The following is a 19,294-nucleotide window of genomic DNA, read 5'->3' on the forward strand; positions in this document are numbered from 1 at the left end:
GATAGGACAAAATGTAGCAGCAAATATTAATATCTGTTCTTCGCCCTTGTTTTTTATTTTAATTATTAATTATTTCCTAAATGTTATTTCTAATAAAAAATGTTTTTAAATTTTTCCTAATGGTTGTAAACTATAATTTATGAATGACCAGAGTCCCTTGCATGTGTGCTGATAGTCATCATAAAAATGCCTGCCAGATCACTCTGACCCTTTCAAGGTTATAGAAATCAGATGAAATGGGAATAAAAAATTAAAACAAATGAGACCTAAGATAAACTAATCCATGCATGAATTAGTTTAGAGAGACAGAGAGAAAGAGAGCAGGGTGAAACACATAACAGAACATAACAGAAATCATCTTTCACTTTACACGAAGCCTGATTGTAATTCTTTGGTTTTCAGTAGTGCAAAGTCACTGCTAGGGCTCCTACTCACAACCAAAAGCAGATAAGTATGTTGTCATGGCAACCTATCACCCAATTTTTGTTTTGATGTGCGAGTGATCTGTGAGTGTGAAATCAAGCAGGGGCAGATCTGATGGTGGGGGGGGGGGGGGGGGGGGGGGGGGGGGGGGGGGGGGGGGGGGGGGGGGGGTTGGGGGGGGGGGGGGGGGGGGGGGGGTGGGGGTTTGGTTGGGTTTTGTTTTTTTTTTTTTTTTTTTTTTTTTTTTGTTTTTTTTTTTTTTTTTTTTTTTTTTTTGTTTTTTTTTTTTTTTGTTCTTTTTTTTTTTTTTTTTTTTTTCTTTTTTTTTTTATCTGTTTTTTTTTTTTTTTTTCTTTTTTTTTTTTTTCTTTTTTTTTTTTTTTTTTTTTTTTCTTTTTTTTTTTTTTTTTTCTTTTTTTTTTTTTTGTTTTTTTTTCCTTTTTTTTTTGTCTCATGTTTTGTGTCTTGTTCTTTAAAAAACAAAGACAAGGAACTAATCTGCAGCCTAGTCTGTGTGGACCTGCAACAAACAGCACAAAAGCATCCAGTCCCTCGTCTCCACCCACGCCCCACCCTGCTTGTACCTCATGCCACCTCTTTTGTGACCATCGTGGCCATGTTACAAACATTTCACTGTTGCTGTAACTTATCAACATGCACAAGAACAATGTACCTGCCACATTTTGTCTTGTCCTTCTCACCATCTCTGCTTATCACTGAATTAAATGCTTATGCACCTTAGACCTGATATCTGTGATGCAGCCGTGGTGTGGAGCCCGTGCTTGTCTTCTTTATCGTGCATTTGTCCTTGGCATGTGATAACAACAGTAATTGCAAAGCCATAATCTTAGGTGGTCGGATGTGAGCCAGGATGTGCTCACGTCCTCCTGGCATGGTAGCATGCAGCTGGAAGGTGGAATTTTTGGTGGAAAAGTTTTTCCTAAGGTGCACATACATCTATGCACCTGAGGCTCTGTTGTTTGGTAAGAAAGATTCTTTGTTTCTTTATATTCACCGAACCCACAGAATGCGCTGCTGGTCACGGAGGCCATGACTCAGCGGAAGTCGACAAACATCAAGGTGGAGAACTGGGTGCAGATGCTGTTTTGGACAGGCCCATTTACTTTCGTCCTGCCGTGGGTCTCCCCAGCAACCCGCTCATAGTCCCACCCAAGTTTAATTATCAGACAGAAGAATTGATCACCCATAGCTGTGATTGGGCAGCAGCGACATCACGCCAGATAAGAACGCTGTGACGTTGGAGCTGACGTTTCCCCTTTCCCAATCCTAACACCAGGAGACAGGCAGACAAGGAGAGGACGAGTCAGATGCTCCTCTACTTTACTTCTGTGATGTCTCTTCCAACAGGACATTGCTAATTAGCGCACACACTCCGTCCTACTGTATCTGGGGATCCTCACTCTTCTGCTGCTCAAACACTCTCAGGAACCATGATGCGTGTCACGGTCCTGCTTATCTTTCTGACATGTGTGGTGAGTTGGTCTGCTTGTTTTTTTGTCACTAGTGACAGGTTTGTACGCGTATGTGAATGCATACAGCTTTAGGAAGATTAGGAAAACAATACAGTGAACAGTGTATGCATTTACAGTGACATGATTACAGTAACAATACCGTGAATGCTGCATGTATTCACAGTGATTATGGAGAATCTTAAGACCTAAAGAAGCCTCTTCTGTATCAATGATGTTGGACACCCTATAATGAAAAAACACATACTTTTGATTTATTCAATATACCATACCATATTAAATTTTTTGTTAAATAAATGCCCAGAGAAGAATTGACTAACCTGGAAATACCAGGACCCTCTGCGAGCACCTGCAACTCTGTTGTCTGTTGTACGCATTCATTCAGTCAGTGCTAAATGCGTTTTAAGCTGTGAAACGGCATTTTTTGGGCCTTAATGACTAATGACTCTTCTACATGCAGGTGCTGTCGTTGGCCCAACATGAGGCAAGCTACTGTGCTTTCTATGAGGAGTGCGGCAAGAACCCATTGCCAGGACAACCTCTTATCCCTCCAATTGTCCCCTGCCTCAACTACAGCAAAGCCCGACCTGTCAGCGGAGAACACTACAAGAAACTCATAGAGGTGTGTATATGCTGGTGAGAAGAACAAGGCTCAGTAGAGCAGTGTTTTTCAACCTTTTTGTGCCAAGGTACATTTTTTGAACTGTAACATAGAGCAATGCTCTATGTTACGCTGCCATCTCCCTGACCCTAACCCACACAATAATGCAAACATGCATCTTAACAGAGTTTACCATACGCACAACATCTCCCCCCACAAAAACTAGGTCTGAGTATCATTTTCATACATCACAGTATTATAATAAGGAATTATCACATAATGTTAATATTCATACACCACTCCCACAATGTTTTATCTAAATATTCATCAGCCTGTTCTTGGCTATATCTTAATTTGCACATGCCATTATATTTATGTTTAGGCATCAATACCGTTACTATTTTTAATGTCCTCAATTTATAGTCCATAGTTTTACACCATTTCTAGAAATACAATTTTTTTGGGTTGTGAATATAGCATGGATTTTGAAATGAATTAGTCGTAATAGTCTACGATTCCCAAATACCATGAAGTTTGTTTTAGTTCACGTGAAACCAGTCCAAAGTTTTCACTAGATGCCCATATAGTGGTGTCATCAGCAAAAAAAACATTTCACCAATTCAGGACTTGCATATGTCATTAATGTAGAATATAAATAATTTATTTCCCAAAACTGACCTCTGTGGCACTCCACATACTAACACACTAACTGTCTAACTCACTTGATTGATTTTCACTCAACTTCACAAATTTACGTCTCTGTGCCAAATAACTTTTGATCCATTTCCCTGACACCAATGATGTTGATGGGTTTGACCAAAAAACTTATTGGCAATCAGAGAGTCTTTTTTGTAGGATTTTAGAAATTTGTGATGACAGAGAAACCAACCTCTTCTCAAACAACTTATCACCAGATTTATACAATGCATTTATACAGTGTTTTCATTCTACTGGGGAACTGCCCGAGTCGAAATGACACGTTGAAGATATGGGTTAAAAGTTTGCATATCCCCTGAATAATATATAATATAATAATATATAATATAATATAATATAATATAATAAGAGGATTTCTCTGACAGGTCCTTAAATTGTTTATAGGTGAAATTGAATAGCTGCCCATGGCACACTGCTTGAAAAACACTGCAGTAGATTAGGGGCATTTGTCATGTGGAACTGTTCTGTTACAGGTGTGTCCCATGCTGGACCGTGGAATAGACAACACCTACGCCTGCTGCTCCATCAAACAGCTGATCTCTCTGCGAACTAGTCTGACACTTTCCAAGGTTGTGCTGATTCGCTGTCCTTCTTGCGTTGAGAACTTTGCCCACCTGCACTGTATTACCACATGCAGCCCTAATCAGTCCCAGACAGTAAAAGTCACAAAAGTGATTAATAACATTGTTCAGAACCAGATAAAGAAGGCAGTGGTGGGCTACCAGGCTTTCATCAATGCCAGCTTTGCAGAAGGCGCCTTCCAGTCATGTAAAAATGTCCGGATCCCCGCCACAGGAGACTTCGCCATTGGTACCATGTGCGGTCGCTACGGGGCCAAGCTGTGCACTGCCCAGCGCTGGTATGACTTCCAGGGAGACTCCAGTAATGGCTTGGCTCCACTGGACATTGACTTCCAGCTGATAAAAGACGGAGACACCACAGTTCTACCAGAGGGCGTGGTGCCCTATAACGGAACAGCGCTCAAGTGTAACGAGACCACGCCATCCGGGGGCGAGGTCTGCTCCTGCCAGGACTGCCAGGAGTCCTGCCCCGTTGTGCCCCCTCCCCAGCCGCCCCCCGGCCCCTTCTAAGTGTAGGGATAAATAAGGTTGTCTGTAAGTTCTGTTTATTTCACCTCGTGATGACGTTGACTGTCTGTCAAATTCACTACCAGCCAGACTAGACAGACTATTTATGACTCATGAAGCAAACTTCATTGCTTTAGCTTTGGTGACCAAATCAGAAACTTTCTATTACTAACGAATTAACCAGCAAAATCAGTATGAAATCATTGAAGTGCCCATTTGACACTCCTTCCTTTAGGCCAGGTGGCCTAAAGGTGCCAGGTCTGAGTTGTCTTTTACCAGCATGGATAAACTAAGGTAGAGACTGAGCATCAATAGTGGCTGTGCCTCATACTCCTATATATTTGACTGTATTTTGGTTTATTTTATTTTCTGTAATATTGACAATTTTTCATGGACTCAATAAAAACTCCACCAAAGCATTTGTTCATTTGGATCCAATTTTTCAAATTTGACACAATTTATATAAAAAATACACCAAATAACAACAGGCTACAATGAGAGCAGTGTTTAGTATTTTGCTGTTCACTGTGTTATGAATGACTGGACGTACTTGTTTGCACGTTGTGTTGTTTGAGGGCAAAATTAGCTTTTGTTGCATATTACAAATGTTTTGACTCAGTTAGAGCCTTTAGCAAACAAAGCGAGTCATTTTGACCATGGTACCACTGATTAAGTCTGTGTGGCAACTCTTATGAAAATGTGGAGGTTCATCAAAGAGGTGGCTGCATCAAAGCGATCAAGAAAACTGTAACATCCTTGTGCCTAAAACTGCTAAAGTATGTTAGTAGCTATGACTGATTTACATCGGTAGCATTAAACCCACCTCGTGGATGGAATGCAAGCCGGAAGCATGTGATGCTATAGGTCTATGGATTATCCAGCGACAGTAAACAGTGAACAAAACAAGACAGTCAGCAGCCTGTTTGCATGAACTCTTGTTGTAGCTCTTGTGTGACATCGCACATGATCATACAGTACAGTGTATACAGGCTGTACCTCACCAATGTCAAATACAATAAAACACATAATAGAAACATTTGATAAAGCCCCTTACATTTTAAAGCAATAACATAGAACCCAACTTGGAGAAACTATAAAATGAAATTCTGGAGTGTGGTGCCTTTAATCAGTTCAAGCAAACATAATGAGACATATTCATACAAATAAAATAATTGCATTCAATAAAAAAAAAATACAAACTTTCAATGAATTCAAGAACACTGCTGCCCAGTGATTCCACAGTTGATAACCAGATGTTGCCAAGCTGTGGTGGTGGGGGAGGGGTGTGTAGGTGACTGTCTTTGCAATAGTCCATTCATGCATTGCTCAAAATATTGCACAACTGCTTTTTTCCCCCAGTATCACTGGTTCATTTGTGATTGAGGTATGTAATAAGTTAATAGGATCTCCTCCCTTTTTTCTTGACCAACTGTTGGTCGTTGCAGCTTGGTACAGAGGTATTTACTCAGCAGAGCTTTTTTAAACAGATTGTGTTGGTGATGATCAGAAACTGGAAACTCTTGCCTCCTGCTGGGTCTCTATCAACTCTGAAGGTCTGCTGTGGTCCGTGGGAACCTTCATGGACTTAAGGTCTGGGTTCTGTTTTGTCTCGTTGTTTTCGTAGCTCATGTTGTCATAGGCTTGACTGGTGCTCCTGATCTCCAGCTCCTCTCTGGCCTTCGCCTTGGTCTGCTGAAGCTGGAGCAACACTGCCTTGTTCACGCCAGGCCCTGGCGAAGGGAATAGCAGAAATTTAGCCCTCGCTCTTACTTCGAGTTAGTGCTTCGTGAAATATAAAGACCACGCAGTAAACACGACATGTACCAAAGTAGCTGAGCAGCACAGGGAGGAATATAAGTCCGTGAGCCATCCCCAGGAGTGTGATGACAAGGTTTAACCGGAAGAAGAAGATCTGGATGAGCTGCGCTTTGGCCAGCGCCAGCACAAGGATGCCTGGTAGATTGGTCATAGCAACGCCAGCAAAGACCTTTCAGGCACAAAGTAAACATATATAACTCATGCTGTATTGGGATATTCATAAAATATACTGGGTGAGGCATTAAATATACACAATGTCTGCTCTTGATTGCCTTGTACAGTATGTACTTACGGCGCTGCCCATGTTGGCTGTAGCCTCCATGGCTCTTTCCACGCGTGTGGGTTTGATGCTAAGCGCGAACGACCTCGTCATATGTGACACAAACTCCACGGAAATGCCCACAGCCTGCAAACAGCCGAACAGCACAAAGAGAATAGGAGCTGGTATTTAGAAGCTCTTGCATGAAATCGCCATCAATCCCATGAAAATCTAGCTACAGAGCGATTCATATACGTAACATAAACATTCAAACGATTCAAGAGATTCAAAAGACGCAGAAAACACTCAAACCCACATTACCCACAATGCATTTCAACAGCTATCAAGTACGTCTTAATGCTTGTGTGCTTACCGTGACCAGATTAATGAGGGCCACTGCGTTGTAGTCGATGCCCCACAGCGTCATGACGCCGACGGTGTCCACCACGATCATGATGATGGTGAGCAGGTTGAGCAGTCCAGAGCGCAGGTCCAGGCCCAGCAGCAGGCAGCACACCACGAAGGTCGGCAGCAGACACAGGGAGATGTTGAACAGGCCCTCTGGCACAATAGTAAGATACTGCTCATAATAAACATAAGTCAACCTGGGGGAACGAAGGAGGACAAATAAATGAATTCATTCACAGCTGTGGACGCAAATCGGCTCGTTCTGTGGATAAAGTGAGGACCCACGTGTAAGGGAACACTTCAAAGTCGCTAGCGGTTCCTGGTATTTTCCTCATGCCCATGGTGATGTTGTGAGCCAGCTCTCTGGCCATTTTCAGCGCGGCAGTGAACTCCTGGGAGTTGGTCAGAGGTGTGTGGTAGGCCATGAACCGAGACGCTGCGAGAACAGGAGGAGAGCAGCGTTTTAAAGCAACCAGCCATCGAGTCTTTTACTGCCTGGAGATGATTTCTAATGACTCACCTATAATATCTCCCTTTTCGTCTCTCACCACAGCTGTGTCATAGGCACCTAGACCTCTGGTAAAGGACCCAAAGTCAGAATGCTGTTTTATTGCGATGTTTTCATATGTTAGTGTGCTGATACTATACACACCCTTTGCCACACTTCAGGTCAGGTCTGTTACCCAGGAAGTCAGGGAGGAAGCGGTCAAATTTTTCCACACTGGGCCTGAGGACTCCGTCAGTAGGTATGGGCATACAGTTTTCTAAACACTTCAAAAAAGCTGCAACGTGAGAAGAATCACAGTTTAAAAAGCCTCCTGTTGCACAATAATAAAAAAGAATAACAGCAAATTCGGGTTTTCTCTCACGTTCGCTTGCAGGACAGAACTTTCCAGCATTTGGACCACTGCTGTACAGGCGACAGCATTTAGACCCGGGGTTGAGCCAGTCGATGAAATCATCAACCCAAGAGTTCGCAGGAATAGAGATGTAGGACCTGGAGATCACATGATGCACGGGTTAAGCAAATGTTGAAGTTGAATTAGACTTGTGATATTTACACCTGAACAGAGCTCACAAACGCACGGCCGTGCTTCTTTTTTTCTAAGACAGCTGGAAGACTGTGTGTTTGCTGAGGCCTATTTTTCACCATGGATTAAATCCACAAATAGAAGTGGGAACAGCTGGCGTGGCTCTATCCAGGATTGTCAGTGATATCTACACATTTGAAGCGAGTGAACACCTAGTTCTTGATCATTAGCAAAAAAAAATCCTCTTTGGTTTGCTGTTTGGTACTAAAGATACATTAGTTCCCCACAAAGATTCAAATCAGTTGAAAAACTGGGCATGATACTTTTCTATAATAATTGAATTAACCCATTTAGATGTATAAGATGTACAAAACATTTAAACTGTGAAGGTATCTGGTTGAGTCATAGCCAACGGATTAATTGAAACAGTGGCTAAGAGGAAGAAAGCTAGATGCCATGACTCAGCTTCCAGATATGTGAGCAGGTATTACAGAGGGAAATCTGGGAGTTTTCTCGGTCTTCCTGGCACAACCAGTCAGTGGCACCCTGTATCTGCTCAGTGCTTTCATGGAACCAAGTGTATCATTAACTAATCTGATTGGCACAGGGGACGCTGCTACTATATCACTAAGTTCAAGGATCTTGCCTTTGTAAATGGCGATGATGTAAAGGACAAAGCCACAAAACCTCAATCTCCAAGGAACCATGCCAAGAACCCGTTCTTGTGCTCTTTGACTCACCGATCGGGGTAATCTGTGGCGTACTGGACCTTCTGGGTCAGTGAGAACTGATCACAGCCCACGCTGGAGCAGACTCCGTTCATACCATCCACAGACTTGAAGTTGTAGCCTTTCTTTGTTACAAAATAAACAGGAACTCCGACTTCAAAGTACTTGTACAGATACTGGAAATACACCAACATGTAGGAGTTCTGAAAATAAAAACAAAAACACAATAATCTTTGTAAATGAAACACAGTAGGAGTGCTCCGACGATGAGTCATATTGTTATAGCAGTGCTTCCAGACCTTTGGCATAGCTAGCTCCTGATCCAGACCCACAGTCACATGAAACATGAGGAAGAAGCATACGCAGAACAGGACAATGAAAAGCAGCATCTAAAAAAAAGGACAGAATATATTCAACAATTAAAATATGTATCAATCCCTAACATTTTTTATGTTACAGTAATAAATAATATATTATTATATTTAGTAGCTGTACCACTATGATTCTGGTGACGTTGTGTAATAGAACAGGAGCATAGAACTTCCGCATGAAGGGCAGCAGGAAGCCCTCGTTGGGCTTGTTGGGACGTTGGGTTGACACGGTGACACAACACAGCAGCTCACAGCGATTGCTGTCCTGGCGCCGGGCATCCAGCGACAGCAGCGCCACGAAGGCCGTCATCTGCAGAACAAAGTCCATGAGCACGGCCAGAGCCGCGTAGAGGGCAAAGGTCTTCACGGCGGGCATGGTGGACAGGGCCCCTTGGGTAGAAGAGCGGTGAGAGGAAACTTAGTGGCCTCATGGTCTCACTTCTTCCATTTGGTGCTTCTTACATTGTTTTTAACTTTAGGACTAAGGGGAGGAGGAGGTTCCTACCTAGAAAGAAGCACACGGACTCTGAGAGACTGCACAGGAGCATGCTGGGAGCGACGCTCCCAAGGACACGGCCGATCTGCTCCTCTCTCTTTTCCCCGGGCCTCCTCACGTCCCTCTGCGAGGAAGACACCGCAAGCATAGCGTCACTCACGCTGGGACGCACAACCCCGACATGTCCTGCTGTGCACGCGTGTACCCACCTGGTACTCCAGGACGAAGATGAAGATGTTGTCGGCGCCCACGGCAAGTACCAGGAAGGGCACCACCTGCAGGATGACCAGCGATGAGGGGATGCCGATCCAGGAGTAGAAGCCCATGGAGGCCAGGACGGAACAGCCCACCACCAGGATCCCCCCAAAACCCACCAAGAACTTGGAGTCCACCTTCAGGGCACAGAGGTCAGACCCAACTCAGTGAACTTCTTGTGTTTCTTAAACCTTTATCGTGTGCTCTGTTCTGTCCAACTGCCAGGCCAATAAACCTGTGGGCTTCACCGCAGAGATAAGGACTATACAGCTGATTCACACGTACTACAACTATCCCAACTATCGTGTACTTGATAAATACTTCTTTTAGTGTTTTATAGCACCAGAAGCTGCAGTTTATGTCGCCACAGATGTGCCTGGAGTCGAGAGGCAAGGTTTTTGGCAGGTTACAAACATATACAAACACTTCTGAAACAATTAGATGTGGACATGATCACGGTGCTACAAACATTATCGTTATTGCAGTTCAGACTGTAAGACAGACTGGACCCATCCAGACAAAGGAATTTTTCCTCTTTACCAGGATGCGTTTCCACGACGAGTACTCCCCCAGGGCCACGGCGATGTAAACGAAGATCACAGCGTAACTGATCATGAAGATGGGGATGTCCTCGGCTGTGGTCCGGTTGATCTCATCCTCCAGAGATCTCTGCAGAGTCAGAGTTGTAAGGTGATAAGAAAAGACCCTGAGAACTTCACGCATCCCTTTGAGCAGCTGCCACAGCACATCTTTATCGTTCCACTATAGTGCCTATCATATAGATGAATGCAACGTAAAGTGCTTCACTCATGACTTACGGGACAAGTTGATAAGAGAGAACAGTAAAACCTATTCACCGATGAATGGATCACTTTTTTCATTGTTTTTCTCTTGAGGATTTTTGCTGTTGTCACGGGGCAATTATACACGTGTTCTAAAAATTTGTTTCACGAGACCCCATGGTTTACTGTACCTCCGCCATGTAGGCAAAAGTGAAGTTGCAGGCAGGGTCTTTCTGGTATTCCTGTACGATCCTCAGAAACTCCTTCTCCCACTGCATGGCCACGTTAAACTTGGGGTGGTTGCGGGCGTAGTTGTTGAGGGAGAATGTCATGATGAAGGCCTCAGCGTTGGTGTATTCCTCATCTACAAAAAGCAACATATCCTGCTTGCGTTTGCGTGTTAAGGGTACATGTACAGACAGGCACTGACCGTCACTTACCTTCGTAGCCTCCCACAGCCAGGAAGGGGAAGACTGGAGCTCCGTAGTCAGCCATGCAGCTCAAACCCAGATCGGTGATGTCTTTAAAGGATAGAGGGGAGCTTGAGGGTGGAAATAGAAATGAAAGGGGTGTGATAAAGTCACTGTGTGCCACAAAGACACAAATGAGCTGGATCTGAAAATCAGTTCAAATCCCCACCTGAGGCAGTAGATCAGATGGTCTCTCCAGTCCACCTCCCTGGTCACTCCCAGCTCCGTCATGTTCACCCTAGCATTAATGTTGTCTAGGCTGTTCTGGAAGTACTGTGGCAAGCTGTTGACAGCGCAGTCCGTGAGGGATGCGTTGGATGGGTTCAGGGGTGCGAAACACACATCCTTAAGAGAGGCTGTTTGGTTCAGATCCTCCGACCAGAACTCGATGTTCTGGAAAAAAAAGTCACCTGTGAGTCACATCATGATCTTAGGTACCAAGCTGGGCCCTCGCTCGTCTTTACCTGTATTTTCGTCTGGAGGTCCAGCAGCTGAATGATGAGATCTTTGGATACAAGGCCGCTAAAGTTCTGAAGACCAAACAGCAGAGAGTCATACACGTGACCTTGTCGTCCAGGCGCAGTCAGGATGAGCTGGTTTGTCCTGAAGAAGGGGTCAAAGTATGTGTCGTGAAAGTCTTTCTCTCTGCGGGCGCGACTGTTGGGAGCAGACCACAGCTCCACGGGGTCGGTGGTGAGCTCAATGGACTTGAGACCAGCGGAGAAGACAGCCACGATTGCAAGGGACACCAGGATAACCTTGGATGGAAATGAAACATTACCCACTAAGGCTGAGGTCGTTCTTGTCCTAGAGCTGTTCATGATGATGGTTGATTCAGTAGAGGTGACTTACCGTCAGGGGGTACGAGGCTATGAGGGTTCCCCAGCGCTCAAACCATAAGCTGAGGACGTTTTGAGCTGCCAGACTGGCCCTGTCAGCGCACGTCACCTCTGACGGATGAATGACCTGCTGGGTCACATCGTTACTGTTCTTGTCTTTACGTTTCACTTTGGTCTTTTGCTTCTTCCCAACGCAAGTGACAATGGCGAAACACAGGAAAGCTAATATCAGGAAAACGAGAAGGATGAGCGACACGACCAAGAACCCATCTATTCCAAACACCTCGAAGGGGCCGGGGGGCGGCTGGGGAGGGGGCACAACGGGGCAGGACTCCTGGCAGTCCTGGCAGGAGCAGACCTCGCCCCCGGATGGCGTGGACTCGTTACACTTGAGCGCCGTTCCGTTATAGGGCACCACGCCCTCTGGTAGAACTGTGGTGTCTCCGTCTTTTATCAGCTGGAAGTCAATGTCCAGTGGAGCCAAGCCATTACTGGAGTCTCCCTGGAAGTCATACCAGCGCTGGGCAGTGCACAGCTTGGCCCCGTAGCGACCGCACATGGTACCGACGGCGAAGCCTCCTGTGGCGGGGATCCGGACGTTTTTACATGACTGGAAGGCGCCTTCTGCAAAGCTGGCCTTGATGAAAGCCTGGTAGCCCACCACTGCCTCATTCGTCTGGTTCAGAGCAGTGACATTCTTCACATTTGTGACTTTTACTGTCTGGGACTGATTAGGGCTGCATGTGGTAATACAGTGCAGGTGGGCAAAGTTCTCAACGCAAGAAGGACAGCGAATCAGCACAACCTTGGAAAGAGTCAGACTCTTTTCTAGAGAGAACAGCTGTTTGATGGAGCAGCAGGCGTAGGTGTTGTCAATTCCACGGTCCAGCATGGGACACACCTGTAACACAGCAGTTACACATTACAAACGCCCCTACTCTACTGAGCCTTGTTAGTCTCACCAGCATATACACACCTCTATGAGTTTCTTGTAGTGTTCTCCGCTGACATGTCGGGCTTTGCTGTAGTTGAGGCAGGGGACAATAGGAGGGATAAGAGGTTGTCCTGGCAATGGGTTCTTGCCGCACTCCTCATAGAAAGCACAGTAGCCTGCCTCATGTTGGGCCAACGACCGCACCTGCATGTAGAAGACGGTGTCATTAAGGCCCAACTAAAAAATGCTGTTTCACCACTCAAAACTCATTTAACACTGACTTTACTGCTTTATTGACTAGTCTCACTTTATCCCCACCTTTACAATACAAGAAAGTATGAGGTATGGTAAAGTTCAAATGTGTTGCATATGAGGAAGGTTGAGTAATAGTAAAATACACATCTCAGGTACTTATTCTCATGCTCCTGCAATTTACAGCAATCCCTTAAATAATCCTAAAATAATAATGACCCTCACTTTCCTGATTCTAAAGCTTGTTTTAATGAACTTTTAATTATAAAATAGATAATCTTTAAATGTGTATGATCTTTACTCTGGAAATGTTTACTGTATATCTCAATAGGGCTCAATATGATTAAAAAATGTGAAAAACGCAAAAGAGTGATTAAATCCATCAACTCTAATTTCTGACACAATTGATTTGAATTGAAATAATCCATAATTCTTCTTCATGACTTGCTTTTAATGTTTGTCCCAATTTGGCATTTGTGTGTTAAAGCAATAATAATGCATCCATCCATTTATCCATCCATTTTCTAACCGCTTATTCCAGTCCATCGCAGGGCAAGAATAATTCAACAGTCTTCATTTCAAATGTTAGGATCTGTATACTCAAAGTTTATCACAAAATGTTCCTTTTATCTATAACAATGCATTGTAGTTATTTCTTAGAAGCTAATCCAGACTTAAGCCTTTACCTTTTAATACTATAGGCATTATTATAAACTATAAATTATTAGAATGTTAAAGTAACCAACTCACCACACATGTCAGAAAGATAAGCAGGACTGTGACACGGATCATGGTTCCTGAGAGTGTTTGAGCAGCAGAAGAGTGAGGATCCCCAAATACAGTAGGACGGAGTGTGTGCGCTAATTAGCAACGTCCTGTTGGAAGAGACATCACAGAAGTAAAGTAGAGGAGCATCTGACTCGTCCTGTCCTTGTCTGCCTGTCTCCTGGTGTTAGGGTTGGGAAAGGGGAAACGTCAGGTCCAACGTCACAACTCTTGGAGCGTCACAGCATTCTTATCTGGCCTGATGTCCCTACTGCCCAATCACAGCTATGGGTGATCAATTCTTCTGTCTGATAATTAACATGGGTGGGATTTTGATACAGTAGGGTTGCTAGGGAGACCCAAAGCTGGACGAAAGTAAATGGACCTGTCCAAAACAGCATCTGCACCCAGATCTCCACCTAAAATTTCCCGAGTCATGGCCTGTAGGCGTCTCCTTGTCCGGCAGTGTGTTCTGTGGGTTTGGTGAAGGCAGAGTACAAAGATAGTTGGTCTCCAAACAACAGAGCCTCAGGTGCATAGATGTATCTGCACCTTAGGAAAAACTTTTCCACCAAAAATTCCACCTTCCAGCTGCATGCTACCATGCCAGGAGGACGTGAGCACATCCTGGCTCACATCCGACCACCTAAGATTATGGCTTTGTAATTACTGTTGTTATCACATGCCAAGGACAAATGCACGATAAAGAAGACAAGCACAGGCTCCACACCACGGCTGCATCACAGATATCAGGTCTAAGGTGCATAAGCATTTAATTCAGTGATAAGCAGAGATGGTAAAAAGGACAAGACAAAATATGGCAGGTACATTCTGTTTGTTCTTGTGCATGTTGATAAGTTCCACACAAACTAAGCTGCAGTTTAGTTCCTTGTTATTTTAACCTGGTTGATTATTTTCTAATTAGTGAAGAATGGGGATCATGCCTCACATACCCCACTACCTCAGTAGATCTGCCCCTGCTTGACTAGCACGCTACAGACTCTGCACATCAAAACAATAATTGGGTGATAGGTTGCCATGACAACCTACTATCTGCTTGATTGTGAGTAGGAGCCCTAGCAGTGACTTTGCACTACTGAAAACATTACAATCAAGCTTTGTGTAAGGTGAAAGATGTTTTCTGTTATGTAATGTTTCACCCTGCTCTACTATAAATAAAATAATTCATGTATGGATTCATTAATTTTAAGTATCACTTGTTTTAATTATTTTATTCCCATTTTATCTGCTTTCTATAACCTTGAAAGGTGCAGAGTGATCTGGGAGTCATTTTTATGATGGCTATCAGCACACATGCAAGGGACTCTGGTCATTCATAAAAAAAGTTTACAACCATTAGCAAAAATAAAAATTAAACATTTCTGATGGAAATAACATTTGGAAACATTTAAAAATCCAACGGGTGAAGAATAAATATTATTATTATTTGATATTATTTTTTGCCTAATAAAATGTGTTTTTTAAATCATGAAAATCCTGCCATCAAAACATATGGTTAAGATTCATAATCTTTAATAGCAATCTAAAACGCAATATTATGCACATTTTTTTGGTAATGTATAAAAATGGAATAATGTTAAACCAGCAGCATTAGGAAATGAGGCTGTAAAAAGAAGTTGTTTTGCAAAGTGTCTCACCCGAATTATGTCACAAATGGGAATCAGGGGTTGGACCAGATTATGGTAGAAATGCTAAAAGGCTAAAAATAAAAGACAGTTAACACAAGTTACCATGACATTTCAATGCTGGACTCTTAACTTACTTTTTAATAAGAACTTGGTAAAATCTTGTTGTTTAATGCTCAAATCATTAAAGACAAAATTTCAGGGACAGAAAAAAGAACATCAGCATCTAATGAATGTGTGGTTTTAATAATTATAATTATAACCTGATTAAATACAATAATTAAAAAACAGTTTTCAATATACTTGTATTATGTTAGTAATATATTTTTATTAATATCAGAATACTTTTAAAAACGTTTTATAGTATACTTGGGTAGATTTAATTATTAGTGGTGAAATGTGAATTAAACAGGCTGAAACCACATGAATTACATTTAGTATACAATCATACAAAATAAATTCTCTAGTTATGCATGTGATGTCTGCTAATTTTATGTCTTTTAGCCTGGGTCTTGACCCTCTGAGTCCTGCCAGTACAAAGTAACGCACCTCACAGAGCTGTGAAGACGTCTGTTGTAGTCCATCCTCCACAGAACGTGCTTGCAGTGCTGAAAAAGTAGCCATCTAAACAATTTTCTCTGCGAGGCCTTCATCATCCCAACTTCAGATAAACCACTTTCCCTCCTTTACGGTGGAGGCCTTATCAATCATTATTTATGGATGGTTCATTGTGCGGCCTTAGTGGTGGAGCAAGCTCTTGACTTTTTGGACTCCAATATGGGTGAAGGGTACTTTCCTCGATTACCTCCTACCTATAACCTGAAAACTGTCAGATAAAAGTATCATCTCATATCTGCTGGTACCATTGGGTTCTCTCTCATTACAGGGATGGTGAGGAGGAAACAGATGTTCCAGGCTCTGAGATAAATAGTATACGTTGAAGAGCTCTGCAACAACACAGGATTATATAACTTGACCCTTTGACACTGTGTGTCTGTTATGCAAGGTGAAAGTGTTTCAGCTGAATTTCATCAGTTCTTGTTTTTATAAACTAGACTTTCTTTTCAGCAAGTTTCTATTTGGGTTTCATCTTCAGGGTCATTAGATGACAGGGGTTTCTGCTGAAACTCAAACACTGCTGACCTGACATGCATCCGTACTCAAAGTCATCACTATCATATGTTAATAACCTGCCAACAAAGTGAAAACCAGTTTTATGTCTTTTACAGTTATTTTTATTAGTAACTACTTTCTTATCAAATTTGAAATTATAATAGCATATTATAAAAAGGTTAATTACTGGAGTATATTTACTAACAACATTTGGGAACATGTAGCTAATGGTTAAACTGGTTCTTCTACAACAATTTAAGCTTAACACTTTGTGATCAACTAAAAATCAGAACTTGTAGCAAACACAAATATGAAAAGATATTTTGCCTGTCTTTTTACTGTACATGGACTGATAAACCTGACCTTAGACTAGTAAAATGACCTTTTAGAGCAGTACACGAAACTTCTGCATCATGTTTAAAATAATTTGAATTGTATCAATATTTCCTTTGTCTTATTAGTACAACATTGACAGTTACACTCAACAATCACTGCATTGATAATTCAGTGACTAACATTATCAGGGATTACAACTCTTATGTTGACTCACAAAATAGGTCTAGTCTGGCAGGTAGTGAATTTGACCGGAAGTCAATAGTCATCATCACCAGGTGTAATAATCTGAATTACTAGATTTTTTTCCAGCCATAACAGTGATACCACGTTAACCAGTTCATCAGGGATTTTACTGTTTTGACAACTGTATCACAACCGCTTATAAAATGAGCACCATACACACCATATCCTAATGACACTATGGGGTATTACAAACAATGCTATGCTTTTGTGCAAAGCCAGCACGTAACAGAAAACTATACCATGACTTGAACTCCAGACAGCCTCACCAGGATGAGAGTCTTCTTCAACAGTGTTTGGTGACTTTGGCTGCGTCTCAACGATCAAAAACGTAGAAATCACAAGTCACTATAGTCTGAGTAAAACTCTTGAGGAATTTAGAATTTATTCCAGAAAAGTAAACATACACAGGACAAAAAAAGGTTACACCCCTATGAAAAATCAAGTAAGACTCATGGCTCAAACAGACAGTTTTGACTTCTTTACCTACTAAAACAAAATTCAAAAGTACAAATAAAAAGTAAAAAAAAAAAAAGACATCATGCATTCCGTTCATGTTCAGATGTAACACTCACTACTCCGACTTTAAAATACAGTGAGTATGAAAATGGGCAAAAATATACAATTCAAAATCTACGCTGCTTATTAGGTCCATAGTCTCCTGGTCCAGGGAGGCCTCTTGGGAAGCCACCCTGGCCTCCTCCAGGCATGTTGTTGTTCCCTGGCCCTGGCATCATTGGAGTATTCTCAGTAGCCATGCCAGGAGTACCGCCAGTACCAGAATTACCACCCATAGAGTTTCTGTTCATGGGCATCCCATGGCCACCCATATGCATCCTCATGTCTTGTTCCCTGTTTTCATTGAAGTTTCCTCTGAAGCCCTCCTGCTGCCTCTTCATCATCTCCTCATTGCGCATCCTCATCTCCTCCTCTCTCCTTCTGCGTTCCTCCTCCTGCCGGAGCTCAGCCTGCTTCCTCTTCTGCACCTCCTGACTGTGAAGCTCCTCCATCCGCCGCAGCTCCTCCTGCCGCCTCAGCAGGTCCTGCCTCATCAGCATCACCTGATGCTCATGCCTGGCCGCCTCCATCTCGGCCTCCAGCTTCTCCCGAGCCTCCTTCATGTTGCGGTCCACCATGTCATACTGCTGCTTCTCCATCTCCATCAGAGCCTTCCAGCGCATAGCATACTCGTACTCGAAGGAGCCTGGCTGAGCAAAACGAGGTGGTTGCTCGCGCTCTTTGTGATACTGCTGGTTTTTGTTTATGAGCTTTTCTGACAGGCCCTCCTCTTCATCATACTGTTCCATTGGCTCTACTGTAATCGGCCGAGGAAAGGCTGTGAGGAGATAGGCACCATCAGCACACTTATCCAAGGCTTTTCTAGCAGCTGGCTTTGATGTGTACTCCACGATCCCCTTCCCCGTGGGTCTGCCTCTATCATCCACTATGACCACAGCTCTTTCGATCTGGCCGAACACAGCAAAGGCCTCCTCCAGCAGCTCATTGGACACAAACTCGGGCAAATTCTTCAGAGATAATGCAGCCCCGTGTGTTGCAAACCTCACCCGTATTGGTCTGCCTCTGAAGGGGGTGTCATCCAGCTCGGCCCGAGCGATCTCTGCTATGATCCTGGTTTCCAGCCGGATGAAGCCGAAGCCTCGTTCCTTGTTGACAAAGACCTCACTCGCCTTTCCGTACTTTCCAAACAGCTTCTCGATGTCTTCCTCCGTAACCCCTGTTGGCAGGTTTCCCACAAACAGCCTGCTGCGCTGCGTGAAGGTTTTCTCCCCCGGCTTTCTAAAGCTCTGCAGGTCCAGGGTTAAGGCCTCATTGGGGTTCGTCTGATCGCTGGGCTCGGGCTGCTGGCCGTTGGTGTTAGTTCCTCCGGGTTTGTTTTGGTCTCCCGGACGGTTCGGTCCGTGGTTTTGCTGGGGGCCTCTGTTTCCTTGCATATTTGCAAAAGAATTAAAACCCGCGTTAACGAACGACGCGATGGAAGGACACAAACTCTAAGCAGGCAGTGGCGCACAAAGAGCTGCAAAGATGGCGAAGCTGCGTGCTACCGCGTCGCTATTGTGACCAAACACTTGTGCGCCGCAAGTAGACAAGTTCGTGACGTATTTTTTGTGCGACGTTGCGAGAAAAACAAAACTATCCTCTTCGCGTTTTTAAAATTATATATGATGTATTATAACCAGAACAATTGGTGCTCTAATTTATTGTTAATAATGT

The 19,294-nt window shown here is 43.4% G+C and overlaps 3 protein-coding genes across 4 annotated transcripts; 1 reads left to right on the forward strand and 2 right to left on the reverse strand.

The window, feature by feature from the left end:
* The first annotated feature begins 1,710 nt into the window (after positions 1-1,710).
* On the forward strand, positions 1,711-4,738 carry LOC114861919 (NPC1-like intracellular cholesterol transporter 1). The gene is made up of 3 exons (XM_029161652.1): positions 1,711-1,916; positions 2,374-2,535; positions 3,705-4,738. Exons 1-3 carry the CDS (start codon positions 1,875-1,877, stop codon positions 4,320-4,322), a joined length of 822 nt encoding a protein of 273 aa, XP_029017485.1. The 5' UTR covers positions 1,711-1,874; the 3' UTR covers positions 4,323-4,738.
* Positions 4,739-4,796: 58 nt separating this feature from the next.
* Positions 4,797-17,268, reverse strand: npc1l1 (NPC1-like 1). Of its 2 annotated transcripts, XM_029161646.3 has the most exons (21): positions 13,713-17,268; positions 12,753-12,914; positions 11,790-12,677; positions 11,402-11,695; positions 11,107-11,330; positions 10,908-11,008; positions 10,659-10,831; positions 10,226-10,354; positions 9,640-9,822; positions 9,440-9,554; positions 9,059-9,324; positions 8,863-8,952; positions 8,576-8,766; positions 7,674-7,801; positions 7,457-7,586; positions 7,325-7,380; positions 7,090-7,240; positions 6,770-7,001; positions 6,430-6,543; positions 6,144-6,306; positions 4,798-6,049 (listed from the first exon to the last, which is right to left on the reverse strand). In XM_029161646.3, exons 1-21 carry the CDS (start codon positions 13,752-13,754, stop codon positions 5,823-5,825), a joined length of 4,059 nt encoding a protein of 1,352 aa, XP_029017479.1. In that variant the 5' UTR covers positions 13,755-17,268; the 3' UTR covers positions 4,798-5,822. The 2 variants fall into 2 exon arrangements, with proteins under 2 accessions (XP_040928198.1, XP_029017479.1); XM_041072264.2 differs by having other exon boundaries at positions 4,797-6,049; positions 8,576-8,952.
* A 154-nt stretch (positions 17,269-17,422) lies between these two features.
* Positions 17,423-19,155, reverse strand: nono (non-POU domain containing, octamer-binding). The gene has a single exon (XM_029161651.3). It carries the CDS (start codon positions 19,012-19,014, stop codon positions 17,689-17,691), a length of 1,326 nt encoding a protein of 441 aa, XP_029017484.1. The 5' UTR covers positions 19,015-19,155; the 3' UTR covers positions 17,423-17,688.
* Positions 19,156-19,294: the final 139 nt, after the last annotated feature.

This window comes from Betta splendens, chromosome 9 (genome assembly GCF_900634795.4).
Source record: "Betta splendens chromosome 9, fBetSpl5.4, whole genome shotgun sequence".
In the NCBI taxonomy this organism is placed as follows: Eukaryota; Metazoa; Chordata; class Actinopteri; order Anabantiformes; family Osphronemidae; genus Betta; species Betta splendens.